Below are 26,245 nucleotides of genomic sequence, written 5' to 3' on the forward strand. Positions count from 1 at the left end.
TCTACTTCTTCAGAAAAAAAAAAAATCACCTATCTGTATATCAGTCTTCTTGTTTGCAGAATGGGTATGAAATCTGAAAATATTTTTAAGATTTATAAATGAAGAACATATACGTAAATATTATTTCAGTTAGARCTTAGTACAAAACATAACCCTTCTCAACTTCTCTTTGCTCTATGAAAGGGACATATTTATATTGTTTTACAACATTAAAATGCCTATTTGCTTCTAAGACTATCGTAAGTGCAGGCTGGGAATTGCCACAAGGCAACTGGAGTGCTGGTGCTTTCTGTATTCCTAATTAGAACTTTGTAGGCTGCAAAAAGGCTTTTTAGTATACAGAAATCCAATTTACAGTGCACCTAATGTGCTGTGTCCGGTAGATGATTGATCAACAATGGGCAAGCAATGAAGTGCTGTTTTTCTTGCATTTACTTTTTTAAAAAAATACTGTATGTAACATAAATGAGCTATTATCTGTTTTTTGGAAGAATAATTTCTTCAAACAGAATCCAACACCCACAGTATTAGAGTATGCATACTATTCATTCTGAATGGACAARGCAAAACATCATTTATTTATAATGATGTTTTAACCTGAGAGTCCAAATTTTGATATATTTGATGTATTTAGTATACATTAAAAGCACATACTTTTCTAAATTGTCTAAGTGTCAAYGAAGATACAGTACAGTATTTGCTATACTCTTAGTTTGCTGTTTAGGACAGAGAACAAGATAAAGAAGAGCTCTTTTAAAATCCTCATCTTTTTATTGGAGGTGCTTGGAAAGATGAAATCAAAACATTTGGCAGAGATTGGTTTGGTTTTGACAGAAAGCTGTCAGCTTTACCATCAATAATCTGCCGGGTTTCTAGCCAGCTTGTCTGTCTGACTTCCTCACATCCTGAGCTCTCAAGCAACCCATCAAACAGGAAGCAGAAAGGGAGATGGTATTTTGGGAATGCCAGGACCTGGCATATTGGGTCTGAGGGGGCTCAGCACCTCCAGGTTCTGAAGTCTGTGTGATCAGGTAGACACTGTCCCTAAATCAAGCAGCRAGTCTTCATAGGGACTCCAGGAGGGTACTCAGGAATTGCAGGACCCGATTTTTCATTTTGTGGAGATRTCCATTCCTGAGATTTTTCAATCCAAATTAGAACTGCCTCTCCAGACTCTGTGTAAAGGGCCCTTATATTATCCTGAATATCCTGAAAAAATGGCCCTTGTATTATCCTGAATGGGTTACTACTAAGTGGGGAAATATACTTTGGGGACAGARACTTGAAGAATATATGTTTTACCTTTCTTTACATTTTTCACATTTTTATGTTTTTTTATATTCCCYGCATATCTGGTGGATTTGAAAGGTAAACTTTGCCACTAATGATTACTATGGAGTGTTCCTTATTTTGTTTGCTTAATTGCATTCATTAATGAGAAGTATAATTAAATGAAAGCCACTTGCTACTTGAAATAACATATATATTCTTGTAGAAATATGTTTGCTCTACTATTTCATGTGGACCATTCAATATCACAGTGCATTAGGGCAATTTTTAAYGGTGTTTTTTAGAACTCATTTGTAATCACACATTGTTAACAGAATTAAAGGAGTTGATTTCTGTATTTACCTTTATTTGGTACATGTAATACATATATTTTAAACAAATTTTCAGACATTTTATTAAGTGTAAAAACACCAAAATGACCTGTTAAGGAAAAAAAAAGTGTTTTGTTGTTATGTGAGTTGATATGAGTTGAGATTATTGTTCTTACATTTTCTTAAAAAACTGCCAATAGAAATTCTTGGACTTATGTACAAATTCCATGAAATTTCCCTTTATTCTGCTATAATTTTGGACTTAATGGGTAATGAGGCAGCTGCATAAAAAGTGCACTTGTTCAAAAGGGGACCCAAACAGCAGCAGAACAAAAGAGTGAACTGCTCATCACAAGACAGTGACATATTCTGTTCCCTGAGCTGTCTTTTTCTAACGTGAAAGACAATGGTGCGTAAACTAAAAATGCCTCCAGATAGCCTTCAGTTTGCAAATCCCTATTCCATAGATCATGTGTCTGACCAGCTTTGACATGTTTCTGGAGTCATAATTTCATAGGTGAATGAGCTTGAAAAATGTCTTCAGTTTAATAGGGACAAACAAGCTTTTGTTCCACAGCAGGCATGCATGCCTTCTCTTCGTTCCTATTCACAGCACTTTCAGTAACCAGATTTATCCTGGCTGGTATCAAGAAAGTCTAATATATGTKAAATTTTCAGTTCCTCTGTGATCTTCCCACCTGCTGTGATCAATTTTTGGGGAAGTAGTGACAAAATATATAATATTTTCAACATGACATACTTAGCACTTACAAAAAATTCCAGGATGAGCATAATCAGCAAATCCCATAATTGCGGATGATTGCGGCTTTTAAAGCTAGGTTGTAAAGATTGGGAGAACAGCATTTTAGAGGTGCTATTGCAGTATATGGCAGGTTGCAAAGGAACATTTTTTAAATCAGTGATTTTTGTGCTCTGGATGTACTAGATTCTTGACAGACCAAGAATAATCATTGCTCCAAAAGCCTCCAATCTAAATCTTAGAAAAGAAAAAAAAATAGAAAAGAAAAAAAAAAGTGATAGAGACAGATGCAGCAGTTTGATTACAAAATAGTTTATTAGAGGCATTTAAATGTTGTAGTCACTTTTGCTATTCTGTAAGCTATTTGAGGTAAAGAAGATAAAGTTACGAATGACTGCATTGTTTGTTCTGAACACCGAGGAAGAGGAAACTTTTCAAAGACATTTTAGAGAGTAGAGGGAGAACCAGGCATTACATATGGAGAACTAAAGAGGACCTCCCTTGTAATTRTATACCACCATGCTATATGATCTTATTCTTTCATACATGATCATCTCCATATGAAAAATTAAACTTTTTTGCTCTTACTACTCCCATGGGAGACTGTTTCAGAATTTCATCTCTTTAAAAGCTAGAACATTTAATTTCCAACCTAAGTTGGAGGCAGTTTGCCTATTTATTTTTGTGCAAAGACTGCCATTTAGTTTAAATGCTTCCTTCTTTACTGTTTACTCTTTTAGCAGACTACTAAACAAGGATGATAATCCAGCTATTTTGTAATGGTATTTCYGTTATCATTATAGTTATTATTTTATTTTAAAATCTGTTGTAAAATAGATGCAGGCAAAGCTTTTGGATATTTTTAAAGATATGATTYCTAAAGGCTGAAATGCTGGCAAAACAAATTCAGATTGTTTGAAATGATTGGATTTACCATACCACCCACTAAACTCTAGGGAGAGACAGAGAAGTCAGTATGACATGACAGGGAAAATAAGGAGCAGAAYTGAGATAGAAAAAAACAATGACGAAAATGGAACAAACCCATAGAGAGTTTTTTAAGGCGTTGTCAAAGTAAATGAGGAGCCATTAGATCTGTTCATTGATGTGGCCACTTTTCACTGCACTTTTCTGCACTTTTCAACATTAAAAGCAGTTAGGAATGAAGCAGCAGTTTGAATGTGCCAGATGCCTTAAAGTGAAAACTGTGTGGACCAGTGGAGAAGAGTGTTGCAACTGTCATTACCATCATGAGTCCCCTGTAGGAGATAACAGTTATAGGGAAAGAACTTGCAAGAGAAATAGTCACATTCAAAGGTCTAGAGAACTAGGGGGAGAACTAGTCTTATTCTGTGGGTGTGCAGCTAGCTGTGTGCCCTAAAGCACCTTTTATCGTACTACTCACATCCTTGAGCCCGTGAATCAGAGCTGCTGATTCGTGGTCCCTCCTTGGCTGCCCATTGGCATTCTTTCTGTCAAGGTGCCTCTTCCTCCTGTTGCTCCATTGCTGCTTATTTGTCTAACAGCTCAAAAAATGGTCAGTAAGTTGCACTCAGCTGAGTGTTAGGTTGTGCTGTTTGGCAGAACGTGTAAAGCTGAGTGGTTCTGCACTAGATGTGCAGAATATGCTCTCACAAAAGCTTTGTACAGTCACAGTCTCATACAGAGCTTATCCAACAGAAAAATCTTTTACCAAGGGACGGGCAATGCACTTAGCCTTCTGAAGGCATGCTGCCTGGTCAGAGTGCCCTGACGTCTGCTACATTGCTGGCTGCCTGCGGTCGGCAGCTTGTTTGAATTCAGAGCGAGCTTCTCAAGAAGGAGACAATCCAATGCTCCTCTGCCAAAAGCCGTATTGACATGGTATGGATTTAAATGGATATTTACTTAGGCCAGCACTTCCCTATGCTTTCACATTCTGTGATTGTCACATTTTTTCTGCTCTTAATCAACAGTTTTATGTCCTACCCTGAACCATAAGCTACCTGGGGTCCAACATGAAGCAAATGTATAGGTATAGCTGTGAATACACATGTAAACATGTCTCAGTTACCTCAGCCTTGGCACTTCAGCCCCAGATCTTTTGAGTTACTGCATAATTTGATTTGAACTTTGTGGAAAGGCATCTTATGACAGCTCATTAGCGTGCAAGTCTGAGTGAACTAGCACAGTGAGCACTCTGTTCACGCAGAAGCTAGCTAACCTCATCAATATTAGCAAWCCAGCCTCAGTGTCATGGATGTGACACACAGCATCACGTATTACTCTTTGGTGTTGGCACCATCAGAAAAGGTTTTGGCAATGCCCAGAACAACAATCATATGCAGCTGCTTAGATTCTTGTCACTTAATTCTCGGTGTCTAAGCTCGACTACAAAAGAATTGTAATGTGTATTTAAAGATAACTCCAAGGAATATGTCTAAGTAATCATGCAGGTTTTGGCCTAGCAGTTTTCACCACGGATTACATACTCTGGTATTTCTCAGTTCTGTGAGGCACGTGATGACATACATTATGCATATGGCCTGCTCTGCTGTCAGAGCAATGGAGTGTGCTCAGCACCATTTGTGCTGGGGCAGCCTGGTCTTCCTATTTCATTTTCACTAGCCAAGAGTCACCTGTTTTTTTAAAGCTGTTTATCCATAGAGTATCCCTTTGAATTTTGTCAGAGCTATAACCATATTGCAGCAGCAATCTTTGTCAACCAAAATATTAATTGGCATGACCAAGGATGACAAATCTAGTCATATGTGATTGATTTGGAATAATTCTAGAAATGTTTGTCACAGTAATAGTGAGCACAGTGTTATGATGTGATAAGTTGCTAAGTTACGTACATCATACTGAAGTTTAATTGGTTTAGATCCTCGGTAGCTCAACTATCCCACAGGAAAAATTTTTAAAAATTAGGAACTGTTCTCTTTACTTTGAAGGCCAAAATATTTTAGATAGTTGAGACATATTGTGTTTTTTCCTAGTTTTTTGTTTTAGATTTTTATGGCTGCACAAGAAAATTAAAATATGTAATGTGGCACCAAACAATTAACCAAGATTAATAACCCTGAAAGCTGAGAAATACAGCAGTCATACATTCTCTRCATCTATGTAGAATACATCAGTGCTGTATATTTATAATTCTGGCATGTATAAATTAAAGAATTCTCCAAATTTTGCTCTAAAATTCAATTTAAAATAAGGAATYGAACTCTTCCACAACAGATAAAGTTTAACGTAAGAAAATTATCTGAAAAAAAATAAATATTTAGGTTATTATTTTATGTAGAAATCAAGGTATTATGTAACAGAATATAAAGCAAGTGATTGTTTTAAGAATCTAACATTTCTAATGTAGAAGCTCAGGCTGTGTATTTTCAACTTTTCTGACCTCATAGCTCTTGTAAAAAGAACAATGGAATCCCTGCAGCAAACCACAGCCTTGGAAGTGCCGCTAAAGGTATGGACAGTTTKGAATTTACAGCGGTATTTCAGTCTTACTTGGTTCTATATATTACGGTCATCATATTAAGAACCTGAAGACAGCTACTCTGGAATTCACTTCAATAGTTTCATTTTCATATTTACAGGTAATAACTTTTTAAATTTGGTATTAAAATTCTAAATGCAAACAATRCAAAGAAACTCTCCATTTTAGAACACACGGTCATAGTCTACCCTTTCAATTAGCAATCCTGTATATTAATTTCAAAATCCTGTTCATTTGTTGCCATGAAATTTTTGTTGGTGTGGTACAGAAATACACACCTTAAAGAGGCTTTCTAAAATGTGCCAGGCATTCATTACTATYAAAAATTTGTTATAAAAGATCTTCCTTCAGTAATTTGCACTTAGAAAACTGGTCTTTCTAACTTCTGKGAGTAGATGCCCAGCATACAAAGCAAAATCATTAGTTTCTGTTTAAAGCATATGACATTATTTCTCAAAGCAGCATCTCTAAAACTGAATAGATAACTATGCAACTATGATCTCTATGTRTCTATTTATTTGTCTATTTATCTAATTATAATTATTAAATAAAATAATTCTATTTCTCTCCACAATACCAGTATCCTTTRTTACTAGCCTAGTGCCCAGGTCTTGTGGCTTAATAAAGGACTATAGTCCCTGGGAATCCCTAAACTGAGTAAGTGTGTAACAGTCCAAAGGTAATAGTTTTTCCTACTTCCTGAGGAATGAGGGACTTGGTGTTGCCAAATCTCTCATTCCGCAGTATTATTGGACAAGATTTGGGGTCCAAAATGTTCTTCCTATTTACTTCTGAATCAGTTAAAACAAACAGACTTTCACTAACAAAAACAACTGAAAAAAGAAAATTACCAGATACGTTCTGGCTAATATTCTTTCCTCCAGATCTTCTGTATCTATTTCAACATCTCAGCTACCTTGTGAGGCTGACCTTCCCTTAGGTTCTTAGTTACATGGTTCTGGCTCCTTAKGGAGCCCCTTCTTCTTGCAAACGCCAAGAGAGGAGAAAGAGGAGCAACTGAGATCTAAATTGCTTGCTTTCTCCTTCCCCAAGCTGGAATCTCCCCCTGCCTGGTAAGGGGAYGGGGGAGATTAACCCTTGTAAGAGCTTGTTCTCCTGTTTACCAGATTTGGTCGTGAGATACCTTTTGGTGATRCTGGGATTCTAACTTTCTTCCACTGCATACTCCCAAATGTTGTAAACTACATTTCTGTAGGTTGCTTACTTCTGCTTGCCTAGCTTCTTTTGTTACCACTTCCTGAGAAAATGAAGCAAGTCTGTTTTTCARCGTATACTACCTATAAACTCTTTAATCATATTATCAGACACCTGACACTCATGCTGCTGTCAGATTCATTTAATGAACAAATATGGTATTACTGATGGCATATAAACTGAATAGTAGCCCCATAGTCCTTGATGGTTTTAGACAGCCTTTGTGGGGACTTTGTCAGAGCCAGCACGTTAACACTTTGCCTGAGGAGCTCATTGACATGAAASAAAATATGAATGATATAATAGCTTTTCTAATACAAATGTTTGCATGGATATTGAGAGTACAGAATATAATGTTGCATATTTCAAACTAACCACTAACTGGCAGAAGGTTTTGATGTCCTATGGACAAAATGTCACACATCATCTTAGAACATGGTTTCCTTTACCTCCCTCTCAAGTGTCTACTGTCACACGTGGACGAATTCATAAAGATGCATTAGTAAGTGGATTCAGTAGGTCGGTTTCTAGGAAAGAATGGCAARTCTGTGTTAAATGAAAGCTACATTTTTGGTGGGTGAAGAGAAATGCTTTTTTGGACAGTAGGTAGTCATGTGTTTTGAAATATTAGGACTTTTTTTGGCAGTAGAAGCATTTGGAGATAAATGTTTTGTTGCCCTTGCTTTGGTTTCMTTTTCATGAGCAAATTACTGTAGGAGTTATGATACACTTTTTCCCCTACTGCACATTAGACAACATGTGTCATGAAGGTATTTCATCATCCTCTAAAGCGTCAAGAGTGGCTTAATGTAGAGGCCAAATATCAAACTTAGAGTAAAAACAGCTTGATCTTGGAGAATAAATTAAAAGTGATTTTTTTAAAAAATCCGTATTTATGTTTATGGTTTTGTCCTTCTGTACGGTAAGAATATGGCTTTTAGGATTAGAGGTGTTAAAGATGAAAAGATTTATGTGACATGTTCCTGCTTTCTTTCAGCACACTTACTAAATATGTATTATATGTGCTTTGTTAATATGAATATTATTTTTAATATGGAGGAAAAATGTCACTGAAGTAGAGCACACAAGCAGTCTAAATGGAGAGAGATTTCTTTTTCGTCTTTGAGGAAAAAGCAGCTTTATCTTTGAAGTAGCTTCTTTTCCAAAATGTAGCCATGCTAATGAGACAGCTTTCATGTCAGAACATCTACAGTATAACAGAGCACCAGTAAGTGCAAAAACAAACTGAAATAAAACCAAAACAACAAAAATACCCCAGAATAGTGGAGGGTTAAGAGAAAAACCTGTATTCCTGACAAAGTCGTTCATTATAAATAGTCTGATTTTGGTACCTATTTCAAAAAGGTTTGGCATGGAAGTATAGAATACTTCAAGATGAACTTTGCTTTGGACATTTGCATGTTCTGTGCAATTCAGTGGCATGTATTTGCAATTTCAAAATCAAAGGATAATTGTTAAGGCCTTTTAATCAAGGTTTTAATGATAATCATTAATAGATGCGAAGAACATTTCATATTGGTCAGATATGTAATCTAGATCAGTATCAACACCCAAAGGGAAAAGCAAAAATAGTAATCTTGCTGTATGTGATGTGTTTGTTTGTTTAAAAAAAAATTTTTTTTTTTTTGACAGGTTCCTTTGAAAGTGATTCTTACCGCTGGGAAATCATGGGGGTGTATGACAGAATTGCAGGAGATGTAAAGCAGCCGTCAGGGATGTTATTCAGCTCCCGCGCACCTCATTGGCCTTTGCTGATTCCTCCCCGAATCGCTAGGCAACAGCGCTGCTGGATCTTTCATAAGCACCTAATACTCTGCATGTGAATTTTTTTACTTCATTTTGTCTGTAGCCCTAGGCAACAGCAGTGAGATAAAACTGGTTTTTACCAGTTCATTGTGTTTCCTTTAGCCAAGGTAACCAGCAGGGAGCTGCTTTTGTTCACAGCTAAATTACTACATGTAAGAAATGCAGCAAGGCGATATTAACCCTTTGGGAACACGGAAGATATATTTGAATTAGATGGATATTTAGATTTTAATATTAAGTAWTTTGTGAAGTGCTTCTATAAATATAATCTGGCAGCAGAAAGATACTATTTGAACTATATCAGCAGCTGCTTACCTGTTATGTTCAGCTTATTTTATAATTTGTGAGTAGAAGGCAGCTGCTTGGTTTGCGTTAGATCATATACTAAATGTCATTTTCCACAGACTTAAAAAAGCTTTCTTTAAAAATTAGTAATCTCAACCTTAATTTATACTTAGGATTTTAAAGTAGGACAAGTAAACGAAAACTGAATGCCTAAGTGCCTCTTAAAAACAGTGAGAGTATTGTCAAGTCAATTAATTTCAAACTCAGTTTGTACACTGTAGCCTTAGCTTACATTAGAGGCAGAACTATAGGAGCTTTTSCCTAATTTATTATTTTTGTTACTGAAATAGCAATAAGTATTTGTTTGGATAAATTTTAGGATACAGCYTTGTACTTTAATGTTTATTTGTTATTGATATTTCAGGGTTCTGTAAAGTTTGTTCTTTAAAAGTTTGTTTTCTAAAACATTACTAGTTGCCAAATCCTAGTTGATCCACCCCTGTGGAAGACGAAACTATCCTCAAAGTCTGTTAACTGTCTAGAAGCTGAAGTCAGGCACAAAACTTTTAAGAGGTGTTCAGTATCTTACAGCATTAGATCTCAAGTGMTCAAAGTAATATCATTTGAATTTTAAATGTGTACAGTTACAGAGATTTTGCAGCAGCTTTAATTTGTATCATTAAACAATTTTGCATTGTGCTTAAAAGCATTAAACTATTAAACATCATATTCTTATGTTGCATATTAATCATAATCCACCTGTCCCCTGAAGTGAGTCAGTTGTTGGTTCTAAAAATTGATTCTAATAGTTTTAAAATTAGGAGTTGTCATGTAAGCAAAGTCAGAACCTTCTGCGTTGTAAGTAAGTGTGGGTCAGATCTTCTACTGAGGGAGGCGAGTCTTGCTTCTGGGGCTGTGGCATGGTACCAGTTGACGCAAGTAGGGAACTGACTGCACCTTTCCAACAAAGAAATTTTCACAAGTTTACTTTTTATATAAATAAATACATAAACGTTATCTTACTAAATCCAAAAGCAGTTAAAAGTGTTGAAATGGACTTGAATAAGCRTAAGCATAAAATGTTCTCCCCTCTCATCTGTTTCGTTCCTCTTGATGACCTACTGCTTTCAGTAGGTCTGCTTTCTTGTACTGTACTGCTTGTACAGTACAGCTTTTTTGCTAATCTCACTATTCGATGACAGAAGTCAACGTTCTTGTACATCTCTGAGCTTGYATCCATGTTTTATATATTTCTTAGGATGCATACTTTCAGACAAGGTAGTGTATTTTTTCAACATACAATTTCAGCCTAACAATAAAGCAAATACACATTTAAGAAAATAAGAACCTGATCTGTCCTGTGAGTTAACATTTGTGTGAATATGAAGCTACAGAAATGCAAGGGTCATCATATAGAACAAATTTGCAAGCAGAGCCCTTTGCAGAAGAATGTCAGTCAAAATTCCCCAGAYACATGTAGTTTGTGAAGGTTGTCATACAGTGGAAGATGTTGGGATTTCGTCTACCTTGTGTTCTAGAGAAGGACTATGATCTCTAGGTGCTAGGTTCGCCCCCTCTGCTTTTACAACTTTTCTTCTTATTTTAAAGAGTAAACTAACAAAAGGAAGACAACCAAACAATAAGGGCAGTGCTTTATAACACACTTCTGAGAGTGTTATGCATATACTGGTGTGAGGGCAAAAGGCGTTTGGTATATATATTGGAATAATTTTGGAGGATTGCTCTGGACAGAGGTCTCAAGTCTTGGGGCAGTGAACCTATGGRATGCATACCATGAGCTCAAGAATCTTTCCAGTGCTCTGGGTTCGTGATCAAGAAATTATTTAATTTCTTCTGATTGTGGCCTGTGAATGAATTAGCGTATCTCCAGTGTAGTTAGGTGAAGACCAGATCTCTTTGATATTGCACATTCACCCAGCATCTGCTGTACTATAAAACATATATTAGGGTGTGATTTTCAACCTTTTGGTTCTGTTCTCCTTGGCTAGTTGGATAAATGTCTGGTCTTCACTATTTGYCTTGTCCTACTGTGTTGAGGTATAGATTCTGTGGATTGTTAGATTCTCAGAACCCACTGAAATGTTTTGGCTTCAAAGTTCCTCTCTGAATCAGTTTTTTACTCATATAAGATCCCAGATATTGAGGAGAATGCTGACTCTTCGRGATGATTTTTCCTGGTTTGCAATCCACTCCTGCTGCCCTCCATTCTGTACTGCAATGTAAGTTTTGAGAAGAAGTTGTGTTTTTCAAATTATGGACACATACGAARTGGTACTAGGAGAGCAACAAGCTCCTTGATTTAGGGTAGTGTTTGCAGTTAGTTTTAAGGTCCTCTGGACAAGGCATCAGTTTTACCACTCCTGGGTTCTGATCTACGTATTACTGTAAGTGCAGTTTTTCCAGGCCTTTGGCAAGCTACCCCTCAGCATGCTTGAATCTAAGGAGCCATTATAGGGAAGCAGGATCAGTCCTGACCACAAATTTCCTCCCAAACGAATAAAGGTGAAAATGTTCTGTATTCACTGCCAGGAATTTCTTYTGGGTGGCAAAATAATTTCTCACCAGAGAACTCAAGACTCTTACTGTAATARATGACTACCGTTTCAGATTATTTTGGTTCAGCATGAAAGAGACTGTGAAACATGGGTAGGATGGAATAAGAGCAATCACGAAAGTGCTTTTCAACCCTTAAAATGCTAAACTGGATCTGTAAAATATTTTTTTTTCCTCACAACATACGAAATGGTACTAGGAGAGCAACAAACTATTTGAAGTGCAGAATCCGACAAAAGTACTGATTAACGAATGTTGGAAATCACAGAAGAGATGGGGAGAAAGGAATAGCTAGCTTTGCTTAACTTCAGTTATCTTTTTGGATGATGAAATTTCCTTAATTGAGTSTCTGAACGCAGCAATGACCCCTTTTGAACTGATCTGTGTCTTTGGGTTCRGTTTCGATTGTGTCACTGGTGGCCTGAATGTTTCCTTAGACCATATGTAAATCTTTGGGTTTGCCATGTGAAGTAGTGGGGAAGAATGCTATCTGAAAACACTTTAAAAACTCATTGTGAGAACCAGAAGAGCACAGCTATTTGCTGATGTTTGTATGGACATGGCATGACCAGTGACACATCTACTCAGGACTTGAATCTTTTTATGTTCACATAGCATTGTGGAACAGGAGGACTCTGATCCTCGGCGTTGGTCCAACTTGAGAATAGCTGCAGTTCAAACACTGGCCTCAGATTTTTTATGTAAYGAAGTTTTTTACATGTGGACAAAGGCCATATTAACATGTATTTTTGAAGTCTCAGAGTAGATTAAGAGGATTAATTTACGAGAGCATCTAGGACATCATTTATTCTTGGTAATGATAAAGAAAAGCCCTTAAAAGTAATTAATTTCATTTCTGGGAGACCACAGAGCCTGATCCTCACATCTTCTTGTTTAATCTGATTTGAAAATGAGGTTGTGTTCAACCTCACATGACAAAGGATGTGTTGAAGGTTGAATTATTTCTTCCTAACATGCTTCCTCAGTGGCCTAGAATATCTCTTCTGTCTTCCCTATTGGTAGATCAGGTTGGACGAAGCCCTGAGTAACCTGCTCTGAGCTCATAGTTGACCCTACTTTGACCAGGAGGTTGGAGTAGAGATCTGCTGAGGTCTCTTCCAACATGAGTTTTCCCATGATCCTATGATCCTAATATCATTCTTCAGCGGGACCACATCAATCTTTTCTTTGAAAGATGAAATAGGAACTCCCTTCATGTATTTTGCTGTACTGCGTTTAAATATACAGTGCTGTATCAGAAGAAGCTGTCCCTCCTTCCCGCATATGTTGTCTCATCCTGTGTCAGCATCTACTATATTCACTGGCTCACTTTTGGCTAGCATATTTCCTTTTGGTATTTGCAGGTTGTCAGAAGTATTCAGGAAATGGAAAGGAATTCATTCCTATTTCTACCATTCTACAATGGTTTTAGGGTAGAATATCCCTAGGATTTAAAATGGGTTTCAGTCATTTCCTATCTTTGCTTTTCTCTGGGAAGCTTCCACAGCATGGTAAGAGGAGGGTTTACTGAAAACAGCTGTCTAAATCAGTTGATTCTCTTGAGTCATCTTTAAAGTGCACTTCTACTATCCGTTTTTYTAAGACCCTCTCCTGGTATCAAGTATGTCTTTATTATCCGTTATAATTACAAACAATTTGTTATCCTTCCTGCTGTCTTGATTGCACAGAATTGTGTTTTAAATTGTGGAGGTCCAACTTTGAGTTGAGTTTTCCAGATTTTTGGTGCGTTTTTCCAAGTCATCATCTCCATTCAAGACTAATCAGATAGCTAATTTTTAGATTATTTGTTCCTCTCCTTTCACTATCTGCTCTGATGACAAGTTTAATCCAGTACGCACTCTTTCCCTGCACTTCACAGATGCTGATATTATTGATAGTCAAGCTCTCACTATTAACTATCCAAAGTAAAAAGAAAACATTACAGAWCTTTCTACTTCTAACCTTTGTGCCCTCAGCTTGATACCCCCTTCTGTTTCAGAAATTAAGAGAGGAACTCAGAGATGGCATTCATGACACTATTTCCTGGCTAGCTGTATTTTTTCTATAGTTTTTATAGTTATTTGTTTCAGTGTTTCGAGAACCTCAAAAATTGACTGAAGAGATTTTCTCTGCTTTTTTTTTCCCTTCAATTTTTGGCAGTTTCTTCTGCTGTATACACTGCATTTCTCACATTTTAATTAATCAAAAGTGTCATGCATCCGATTACAATGCTATTTTCAAACGTATTTGTTAAGCCTGTATTTACAAGCTCCTGGATATTCCTGAGTAACCTTCCATTGTCCCCACAAGCGGTTGCCTCCTCTTGTGCTACATTTCTGCACAGAATTACTTAAAGGCTGAAGAAAATTATGTATCTTCCTAGACTACTTTGGCTTCCTTGCACTGATATTTTAGTCCAAATCCAGTGGAGTCTAGAAATTGGCTCTTTGCTGATTTATCCTAAATTTCTTGTTGGTATCTGGTCATGTGAAGAGCACAAGTCTGCTCAGGACTTCTACCATAAGCTTTCTCTTTTCTTCTCCTTTTGACTCTCAGTTGTGCCCCAGGCCGGCTCATACTGATGACTGGCTCCAAACTGCATATGAAGAACACTTACAAGAACTTCATTTCTTTACAGTGAATATATTCTACAGCGGTTTGAAAGCTGGGCCACCCTACTTGCCAGCCAGCAGTCCCTGTCTCTGTTTATCTTCCTGTCCATTCACTTGAACTGTGAAGTTAAATTAAATAAGCTTCTCAGGGAGTTTTTCCTTTAAATTTAATAAGCTTTTGTAACACTTGAGCTGGGAGAAGTCAACATCTTCCCCTGGGGCCTCTGTGGGTCACAGATGAGGTTAAAAAGTGTTGTAAGTGTTGTGCTTCAGTTAAATTCTATGGCTGGATTGTGATAGTATGGTTTCTCATGCATTTGCTTTTCTTTCAGAGATCGGGGATTTTTCTTAGTTTTCTCACTTCACCTTATATATAATCTAAACCTGAAAACTCTCCTAGCTTTCTCCATGTTCCTTGAAACCTTCCATTCTGTGGTAAGCGGCTTGGTAGTCACCTTTTTAATTCATTCTACCCTTCTAGTCTGAGCTACTCATTGTTCCTAGATATATTTGTAATTGCATGAGAAAACAAATATTATCTGTTAATGAGTCATCTCTTTCTTTTYTGGGAAGCCTCTGGATCTTGTTTATATTGCTTCTGTAGAGTCACTATATTTAAGTCTTGTTTTAATTTCTTCTGGCCACCGGGATTGTAATTCAAAGGGATTTATACTCAGTAGAACAATAGAATAAAACAAATAAGAAGCAACTCAGTGAGGACACGTGCAAAGCGTTACACAAAGTAAAAACAGTCAGCTACCCAAACGTAGGGTACATTTCTCCCAAAATGTAGGGAAAAGTGAGTTAGTTATCAATTTTAGGAAAAGGTCTTGGGATTTTTAGGTGTTTGCCTAACAGTCAGTCCCGCCTCTCCAGCAGCCCCAACAAGGCTCAGTTAAGTGCTGTGTCCAGTTTTGAGAACTACATTTCTGAAGAAGTCTGGAGCAATTGGCATTCACAGGAGAGAAGCAAGGATGAACAAAGCTATAGAAAATACCACCTATGAGGAAAGACTGAAAGAATTGAAGTTGTTTGTTTAACTTTGAGAAGACTGAAGAGAGGTCTGAAAGCAATCATCCAGTATGCAATAGGCTGTCAAAAAGAAGGTGATGATGAACTGTTCTATATGTCTCTTAAAGATACAATGAGAAGTCAGGGGCTTAAACTTCAGCAAKGGGTAACTAGGCTAGATGTTAAGCAAGTCTTTCTAATGAATGATAATGATAATTTAGCACTTGAATGGACTTGAGCTTGTGCAATCTTTTTTACTGGAAACTTTTAGAATAGATTAGATGAATATCTGTCCAAAAAATGCTCATGTTTAGTCGATCCTGCCTCAGGGCAGGGAAAGTGGGTTGGGAAGCCTGTTGGAATCCTTTCCAGCTCTAGTTCTGGCAACTGCTGTTATCTGTGGACATCTCCCTGATTTGCTCTGTTTTGGCTCAATAGGAAAGCCAGTTCACAGCTTCCCTCTCAGAAGTCCACAGTCCATGCTCCRGGGCTGAACTCAATTATTAGTGGAAGTTTTGGGTCCTCTGGGTATTCCCATCAGAGGGCAAATTCAATAACGGAGTCAATTCTCTCTTTGCTATACCACCTTTACAAGGAACACACGCTGTTTTYATCAGGAGTAAGAAAAAGCAAGAACTTGTTCACATAGCCACAGGACCAAGCTCTTCCCTACTCAGCAATTGTCCCCTGAACTCCCTTTTGATGTTTTTGTGTGTCCGTACAGTCAGATGGGATATTTGGACAGTGTCGCTTTCTTTTGTTGCCTTTTCTTCCTCRTAGTCATACTAATTTCCACAAAACAACAGCCAAGGAAACTTATGTTTACATGATCTGGCCTGGCACAAGCTCAAGTTGGATTGACTGTCCTCCGTTCACCTATCTGGTGCTTTAAAGAAATATAGGTAAAATAAAGGATCATAACGGCTTCTTGTAACTACATTAAAAGAAGAGCAGCAATCGTATGCATGTTTTCTAAGTGAATAGATGTTGGTACAGACAATATAGGATGTCTGTGGTTGTGTGCTGGGCCTAACAGAGTCTGTTGAAAGTCGCTTGTAAATAACAGGTGCATTGATTCCTTCACTATAAATTGSGGGTGGGGGGAGAGGAAAGTAGAGAAAGAAGATGATGGAGACCTGAGTGAAAGCTGGAAGTTGTAYGTTTTCACATGACAAAGCTTCGGTTTGAAACCCTAGATCTGAACCCTGTATCTCAAAGGTTTGACATTCAGATTTATAATGCAGATACGACATACTGCATCTGTTAGCCCATTCTGACCAATTATTGATGATTTTTTGTTAAGTGAGAAACAACTTTGATAAGAATTGATAAGTTAATGCATATATACGTGGAAATAAAGTAAAGATTGAATATACTTTTTAAGGTATGTAAATAAAGGCTGTGTATAACCTTAACATTAGGATTTGTTGACTTTTTATGTGATGCATTATACTGTTGCATGTTTTTAATGAGAGATTTTTAAATAGCATTCCTGTTTTAAAATATTTTAGTATTTGTTGTTACTTCAGAAATTTTAAAATATTTTAAATATTCTTAAATTCAGAAACTGAAGAAGTCTGTGACCAGTAACAAGTACATAATACAGCAAGGACCTCTATGGTTCACTTTGCAAAGACTATTGATGTCACATAACATTTATACAATCCCCTTTCCACAAAATGCTCCAAAATCCTTTCCATATTTCACAAATTAAGGTATAAATATTACTGCAGTCATTAATCTGGTTTGAAACACAGCACATGTTCAGCAGCTTACAGGGGCAAGGCAGAGTAGTTAGATCAGGAAGTTAAAGCTATTTTAACACAAAGTAAATAAAATGTTAGCTGTATGTTGGAATTTAGTCTGATTTCTGAGATCTCATCTGGCAAATGATGATGCTTCCAATATAACGTATGCCACAAATTCTGGACAGGGCAAGGGCTCTGTACTAAGTAAAAAGAAATAAAGCTCCCAACCTGACCTGACTTTGAAGTTGGCCCTGCTTTGAGCTGGGGACTGGAGCACCTCCAGTCCAAATTATCTGTGATTCTAGGTAGCCGCTAACAGCAGATCCTGCTGTCCCAGCTCCGAACTCCCCCAGCCCAACTCTGCAGTCTACCTGGAGGAAAGTGCCAAGTGCCTAATTTGCATCCAGCAACAGAGTCCATAATCATATTTTTCAGTCACTGGGGAAACTGGAGTTTTTTGGTCAATTGTTTCTTAAATAGCGCAGTCTGATTTTTCTTCCTATTTAAAAAAGATGGCTAAGGATTTTTATTCTGCCTCCCTGTTTGTTTTTAAAGGACTTTGCTCTTTTGTTCAAGCAAAAAGCAGTAGTGTTCAAGCTGTCCAAGCCCTTTTTTTCATTCTGTTTCCCTTTCTCACACACACCTACCTGCCACTTGGGTGCACCTTTCCAGTTTCTTACGGGTGATGTGTTACATGCCTGACTGCAGGGATGTCTTGCTAAGTAAGCTTTATTGGGACCTTGGAAACAGGATGCATCTCGATCAAAAAGCTCATGGACAGGATGGCCAGTCACTGTCTGAGGAGCGGTGGTGACTGGAGCCCCCTCCACAAGTCTCATGGCAGCATCTTTGGCTGGCCAGGTGGGACTCCCCGAGGCGCCTGCGCTGGTAACTTTTGTCTGCTGCAGAGGTGCTTTGAGCATGACTCGCTCTTCAGTTGATCACAGTTTGGATACACTCCCTTGCCCACCACCAGACCTTGTATACGTGAAATTATAAACTGTTTGATTGTTTAAACACAAGGTACAAACTAGGGGCTTTTCCCTGCCAACAAGTTACAAGGTCAACAGGTCAGAGGAGTAAAATATTATTCCCTGGTTCACTTATAAACAGCCTCTTAAGACTGAGCAGGGTGTAAAGATTGTAACCATCAGTCTTCCATTAGAAATCGTTGGGGATTTTTCAATTTTGGGCAACATCTAAATTTCTTTTGTAAGTATTATTATAATGAGTCTTAATAGGTGTAAGACACACAATTATGACTGAATTTTTTTAGATTTTTTTTTCTCTTGCCTCATTTTTGAAAAATAACATGCTTATGCAGCCTGAGAGCTTAAATCACATAATGGGCTTAAGGGTCACGGTACCAAATACGAGGCATGGTGTCGTCCTAGCTAGTAGAGTTCCTAACATCACTGCGAGGCATCTAAGTGCTGTTTTTTCCCCCCGGGATGTGCTCTCCTTTCAGCCCGGGCTGCTGAACTTTTCTATCTGAGACCTCTGCTCAGTAGCAGAGCTCTTGCTGCCACTTTATCTGGGAGTGTGGGGATTGCATAGCTACACAGCGGTGCCTTATTCAGAGGTCAGCACCAGGACGGATCCTTTGACAGCCAGCAGGGCCTGGCAGGTAGAAATAAAAATTTATTAGCTTTTGCTTCCTTAATGTGCCAGACAGTGCACCACGTGCTTGCTGGCTGCCCATGCAGTGTGTTTGTGTGTCCCACACTTATACACAGCACCGCGTTTGCTGCTCATGTATTTGGCACGTACGTCGTTGCAAGCTTTTCCAGTTTGCAAATGACCTATTGAACTGGGCAATTTATCTTTCGTTAGCTAGAAGCCCAGCTGGGGTCAAATGACTCCTGTTTTCATCAGCTGCTAACACCAGGATTACTCAGCATTACTCAGCCTGGCAGGAGTAGCAGGAGCTGGCAGCTTACTAATGTCAGGCAGCATTTTTAGGATCAGATATACACTTAGCACTCCATAAAATGCCTAAGAACTATCCCATGTTTGCCAGTCCTCAGAATACTAAAGTAGCCTGCACCAAATATATAYATATATACACACACAGATATATATACATATATACACACACACATATATATATATACTTATATATCTCAACAGACAGGAAAGTGTGACCGATTCTGTCCCTCTGGGACTTAAATACATTCTCCTGGGACTCCTGACGTTTGATGTTCATGGCTTTTTGTTCTAAAACTGATGCAGTTCCTTCATTCCAAAGGCAGACAGGGCAATGGATGCTGCCACTCCTGTCTTTTTAGTCCACGAATTATAGAAAACCTTTCTCCCTGAAAGCCTTTCTACATCCATCATCCCCAAGGATGCATGAACCACTGGATTACAGGATGTTTTGCAGAGGAGCTTTCTGTGCTTCCTCTTGGGGTTGGCCCATTGAGTGTGTGCTAATCAATGTTTGCCTTGCTGGAGAGAGAACTCAAAAAAAGAAGTGAGTGACTGTATAGCCTCCAAGATACCATATCCCATAGAAGAGCACAGACTGTGGTTCCAATCTCCAGTCCAGTGAAGGCTCTTTTAAACACGTCATTGTACGCAAATCAAGAGAGTAAGCTGCAAAAGAGTAGAACTAGCTGTCTGTTGTGTAATTGCCTGCAGGTCAAACCTGTGAAGTGTGTATTTCTTGCCCTTGGGCTTTTTCTTCTAGCATCACTCCTGCATTATGCATGCTCCATGTTCTTCTTCTTCATGCCCTGCACTGATGGTACAGAAGCAAGCGTGCACTTCTTTGCCTCCACTTACCCTCTCTCACCTTCTGACTCCAGAATGAGTATTTCTGCTATTTTTGTATCATCTCTTGGCCCAAAAACCTCATATCTAGCTTGCTTATATTTCACTTTTTTTTTGATAAAATATCTTTGCAATAGGTGTTATTCATTCCCCTCCCCCTGCTCCTTTTTCCTCTTTGATACTTTAATACCTAGCATTTCCCAGTGATGTTTTTTTTGGTTTCTTAGCCCAAGCAGCTGCAAAATCTCTTTTTATATGTCTTCTTTCCCAGTTTTCCAGACAATAAGGATTATCCTGCCTGTGATGCAGCTAAACACACTAGTAATAGTGGGGAAACTGTGGGGTCTCAACCCTTTTATTACCTAGGTGAGTTTCACATTTTAGACTGCTTTATCCCCAAATGTTTCCTTACCCAGCCTTGGAGAAAAGGGGAAGCAGGTAATCAGGCTGTTTGGTTCATAAAGCTATTGGATGAAAAGGCAGTTTCAAAACACCTCTGGATATGCAACTGAAAAATGTGGGTTCCCTTCTCCAAAGACAAGTGATATGATAATCCAGCAGGTAAAACAGAGGCTAAGGGAATCCTGCATGGAAGACACTGGACTCCAAAAAGATGAAGATGCCATGTAGGAGCCTACCTCTTTTTGCTTTTCACAATTAAGAAACCAACAGTAGAGTTTTGGAACCCTTCAATATTGATAATTTTGAATGTGGACATCAGGCCAGGGATCCAAAGCCTCAAGCCTTTTTGGTAGCTTTGGGATCTGCAAGAGGATTGTGGAATCACTGTGTAACGGGATTATTTACAGCATCCCTTCAGGAGTGCTTTTCAGAGTACACCTCAGATTCTTGCCTGAAACTATCTGGCATTTCATTTTAGTGATAAGATCTGTATACCTGTACTCTTTCAGAAACATGATTGTTTAAAGGCAGAGGCATTCCTGCTCACATGGTACATTGGGATAGCTCTTGCTTTTTACTTGCAAAGAACCAGGGTTTTTGGATCGATTCCTTTTGGAAAAATCAAATAGCACAGAGGTTTCTGGCTAGGAAATATGTGATTCTCTCATTCATCGGTGTATGGCATAGGATTGTGAAGATGGACCTTTTGGCAATGCTACTAATCACTGGCAGAGGAACTAAGATAATATCTTTGGTCTTTCTCAGTAGTATTTCCAACCTGGATATTTGCAGCATTGCTATCTGGAGCACCATTCCTTCCATCCCTGAAGCCATTATCAAGGCACCCTGGATCAGAAATAGATTTTTGTGGGAAATGGCCTTATATTTCTCATTTTCCTTAGACTCTGACATACCTCTTCTCTGCAGACTTGCTTTGGAGTCACCCGCAGTGGAACGTCCATTATGGACAGTCACTCAGACGAATAAGGGAAATCGCCTGCCTGCGACAACGGGGAACGGTACATTCCGGCTCTGCTCCCCACTCCTTTTTCTTCACCCATTCACCCAGTGACTTTGCAGGTGAGGGGAACTTGGGGGGCAAGAAATGTGACCCAATATGCCCATCCATGCAGAGCATGAGAAGCATCAGCACCCTTGAACTATCTACAGGTAYTGCCATCTCTGAGCTCAAGTGCACAGCCACAGGGGAAACATCATCTTTGACAGTCCACCCCCAAGGACTCCAGTGTCAGAATTAAGTTGATTCTTCTTCCATTTATTTATTAAATGTGGGCTGGGAAGCAAAATGACTGTAATAACTGAGACAGTTTGAGGGTAGAAGTAATAAACAGGCTTTATTAAACTAAGCAGGATTAACCAAATACTTGGCATTTACAAGTTAGATGTCTAACCCTGGTAGCATTCCCAGAGGTAACAGTTAAGTACGAACTAAAAGGCTTTCCTTAATTAAAATATCCTACCAGGAAAATAACGTTAAAGATGATAGATATCATCTCACTTCTAAGAACTTCATGTCCCCCCAAACTAACAATAATGTTCCTATACTGAATTTCAGCAAATGCTTCCGTGCTCATAGCAAGAATTCATTTTTAGTACAATTTCAGTAGCCCAATGATGTCAAAACAGCAGGGAACACAGGAGAGGCTGCAAAAGCCTTTCCGGAAGGTATTATTCCAGTGAATGTCCTGAAAGGAGCCCTGCACAAATTCCCTGTTATAATACCTCGGTTAGAATCATAGATCCACAGGAAAGCAGATTCCTGAAGGAAAGGAGGGAAGAGAGGGAGAGATACTCTGGTGCATCTGCTTCAGCTCTTAAAATATATGCATATGGCAATTAGTGTTGACTTAACTGATGGAAGATCAGACCCATGTTTTCTGAAGAGTCAGAAGCCAATTAAACAGGACAGTTCAGCTCTTAACATCCTTCTGCCTTGCTCCCCACGCAGCGCTGCCCCTGCCCCGTCCTCGTATTTATTGGACCCTTCCACGGCCAGCCGAACTGTATCTAACTTTTTCCGTTGAGTTACTTTTCTGCTCAGTGTCTTTCCAGTGAGTTAAATTGGCTCCTGCAGATGCCTGCTGATCAGCAGGGCTGGCAATCCTGTGGCTTGCAGTGGGGAAAAGGGGACCGGGGGGCCAGGACCGCCCGACTCGGGCAGCGGTGAGCTGCTGAGCGTCGGGGAACTACGCTCTGAAGAGTGCACGACAGCTGTGTCCACTGGTTTAACACGTGGTGCAGAGCTGGACGCACTGGGGTGAAGATGGCTTGAACTTGCCTTCTTAAGCTCTGTAGTTTGTAGGTCACGTAACCTTTATTAAACTCTGTACTTCAGTGGCAAAGTAAATGTGAACAGCTGTAAGGAAATCTGTGTGTAAAATTCCCAAAATGGGTAGAATGGGAACAAACAACCTTGAGCATCCTTGCATCCTCCCCTACTTTGACCTTATTCTTTACATAACATAGATTTTACACATTAAAATAGAATGCTGCAAGCAATCGCTCTGTGGCTTCTGGCCAGCCACCTTAGCACTTACAGAATACGCTTAAATATCTAGTTACTTACAGGAAGAATTAGGTTGTTGTACATGGAGGAAAAAATATTTCTTCAGTTTAATCATGTAATTTTTAAAAGCAGTTTCAGAGTTGTGGAGTACAGGAAGGAAAATAAGATGGCTAGACTCAGATACAATATTCTGTGTTCAAGGTATGTTAAATTCACAGTTTTTATACATCTGACATGTATGGTCAGTTTTTTTACAGTTCAAGATCCTATTCTGTTTTCCCTTAAGACTTCTTTACATATGCAGAAAAGCATTGATAATCTGTATAGAAGCTTTGGTGACAAATCCTCTGACATTGTGACACGGTGAAGGAACAAAGCATCTCAATGAATAATTTTGCTGTTTATTAGCATATTAAAGTGTTTTGATTAATTTTGCTTAAATGAGCAACAGACAAAGGAACTGCTGTATTATATACCCTGCTCACTACTATTTGTCCCACTGAAATCTATCTTTATGTTCAATTACCTATAGGCAGGGCATGTTTCTAAAATCAGAGGTGCCACGACACTGATATTAATTAATAGGATGCTGAAGAAATCCTAGATAATGCTGGGATGGAGCTGTGCTTCTCTGACATGTTCAGACTCTAGGAAGACAAGCAATCCGTAAGGAAGACAGGATAGTCATTTTTTTAAACGGTGTAACTCGTAAATCCGCAAGCTGTATGTGACTTGTTCACATTTACTGCGCAGAAAAAACATAATAACCTTAAACGACTCAGCGTGCGAGTGAGGGAGAGGCCAGCGCTACGCCTCGCCTCTCCAGCTCACGAACGCCCCGAAGCAGTGCAYGCGGTCTGCTGGGGCTCGGGTCAAGCCGTGGAAACGCAGCGTGGCCCAAATGATGCCAAATGCTTATATTTAGCCAACTGAATCATGTCCCTTGCATTTACAGAGAGCATTACTATTTTTATCGCAAACTATTGTGTTTGTATTAGAATGAGGGAAAAAATAAGCATCTGTCTTCAGTGAATGCAATATTTTTGCAAGTCACGGTGAAGAAATCTTGCCAAGATGCCTAAAAAAAAAAAAAAAATCTCAAAAGCTGTTTGTGAGCAATGCCTGTGACTGGTGGCCAGATTGAGGGTGTTTGCATGTAATAATCATAGGTATAATCTGACATTCAGAAGACTAATATTGCAATGATAAAAAGTTCAGATCTAGCATCACCAGTGAGAAACACCTCAGCCTTGTGGAAATTTAATAGCGAATCAAGGACATTTTTAGCTCCATTATAATGTGTCCAAGTGCTGTGCAAATTATTGCTGCCTAGGAACCAAAATAGCATATCAGATCCTGGAAGGGTTTCAAACTATTGCATTTATAGAAATCGGGTTTGAGTGTGATTTTTTTTTTTTTTTTTTTCAAATTATTGCTGCCTAGGAACCAAAATAGCATATCAGATCCTGGAAGGGTTTCAAACTATTGCATTTATAGAAATCGGGTTTGAGTGTGATTTTTTTTTTTTTTGGGGGGTGGGAGACAAGAATTTTTTTTTTCATTTGCTCAGTCTTCTTTCTTTCAGCTCTCCACTCCTCCGAAGACATTGAACTCCCACTTGACATTACCTGGAATACATGCTGAAGAATGTGCAGTTAATTTCCTTTTGAAAGTCTGAACAAGAAACTCCCCTTCCATGTGATAACATCCAAAATTTTAATGGCAATGGAAATGATGATAGGTCAGCGTGATTTTTCCTGCCATTTGAACACCACGCACCACACGTAGCAATGCAAAAAGAATATCTTCACTCGAGTTCTTTCCTACAGTAGACACAGTGGGAGAAGCAGCTGTAAAATATACATCTGTGCACTCGTAAGGGAAAATTTTTAGTTTTGTGATAGAAATACACATATTTTTATGAGGTGTTAGATAAATTGATGTACAAGCACAGTCCAATCATCACAAAAAGCTTTTTTTTTTTAGGCCTCATTGTTTTTGCGTTAGGGAATATTTTGAACAGAGAGTTAAACTTTGTAATAACTTTGAAGCAGAACCTCATAAAATGTAATGCTTTATTTTTTCTGTGGTTAACCTCAAAGTTATTTTAGGTAATGATTTTGTGGATATACTGCACTCATATGAAAGGAAGAGTTGCTTCTCTGTTGTGCACTTGTGTCTGTGTATGTTCACAACAGGATTTATCATCTCATGTGTAATCAGTGTTAGCRGCAGAAGGCTTGCCGGAGAGCATCRGTGGTGGCAGACAYAAGCCTACTCCCTGGTGTATGCYGTGCATTCAGCTTTAAAAGCACAAAAAGCCCCCCATTTTTACTTCTTCTCACCTACCTGCCGAGCCAGAGCAAAAACTTAGCTATTTATGCAGTTTTTACGTGTAGCATAAGGTTGTTTTTCAAGGCAAGGGCTTTTTTCTTTGCAGATGAAAGCAGTSTGAGCAGGACTAACTACCCTGCAAGCACTTGGAGTGCTCAGTCCTCTACATCCATGAAAAAGAAAAAGAAAATCCAGATGAGAGAAAGAGAACACCCAGTCCCAAGGGTGCTTTCTGGTATGATCTTGGGCTTGAAGGCTTAACCTCCCCTCTGACTGGACTGCAGTAGCCTGTAATAGCGGTTCATTACAGAAGTGCCTAAGGAAGCCACAGCCTGTTAAGAGTGACTAGCTACTTTCTTTGGTCTTGCTTTTCTGCACCTTCCCACAAAGAAGAGAATGCAGAAGATCCAGCTCAGAAGCCACATTCATGGTAGACCATTCTCCCCAGTGCTTGAGAAGCAAGATCTCTTCAGCTCAGACTCCTCTGGAGTGTCTGTTGTAAATTAGCCCATCAGATATAAACTAACGTAGGCCCTAAACAATGCGGAAGAATTTGGAAGTTGTAATTTGGAAGAATGATCCTGATTTTTTTTTAAATGCCTATTATTCARGATAACTACAAAGCAAAATCTGACTGATAAGAAACAAAGAGGAGTCAGGAAAGGTAATTYGGTTTGCTGTAATCTTCCCTGCCTCCGTCCCACCTAGTGCTCTGCAGAGAAGCACAAAGAAGTAGCCTGCATGTTCTTGTCCTACTCTATCAGTTTTTTCCTGCTTAAAAAAAAAAATCTAAGAGAAGGTATTTAGACTGTAATATAAATATTACTGGTGATCAATTTTCATACTTCTCCCTAGTAGGTGCACGTAACCAAAGCAGCAGGAGTTGAACCAGCCTGCAAACTAGTTGAATTTTGGTAAGTAATTTGTCTTTACTACAGCATCAAATCTCTGAGTCATTAACAACCACTCCAGATTATTTCTAAGAGCAGAGTATYCCTTCTCGCGCCATCCTCCTACCATACTGGGAGTTGAAAGCACCTCATTTTATAGAATTGCCATTAAGTGATGGAGTTGGGATCCAGCTGTCCCCCTA

The 26,245-nt window shown here is 38.7% G+C and overlaps 1 protein-coding gene across 1 annotated transcript in view; it reads left to right on the top strand.

The window, feature by feature from the left end:
* POLN (DNA polymerase nu) overlaps positions 1-8,791 on the top strand; it is a 97,268-nt gene extending 88,477 nt beyond the window's left edge. Inside the window, exons 24-25 of the mRNA XM_085309700.1 lie at positions 5,754-5,815; positions 8,714-8,791. Coding sequence (XP_085165826.1) covers positions 5,754-5,815; positions 8,714-8,782 — 131 coding nt within the window. The 3' untranslated portion in view covers positions 8,783-8,791. The remainder of the gene's footprint in view (positions 1-5,753; positions 5,816-8,713) is intronic.
* The last annotated feature ends 17,454 nt before the right edge of the window (positions 8,792-26,245 follow it).

Source organism: Rhea americana, unplaced genomic scaffold (genome assembly GCF_003343005.1).
Source record: "Rhea americana isolate MKP2758 unplaced genomic scaffold, rheAme1 scaffold_30, whole genome shotgun sequence".
Taxonomy (NCBI): domain Eukaryota; kingdom Metazoa; phylum Chordata; class Aves; order Rheiformes; family Rheidae; genus Rhea; species Rhea americana.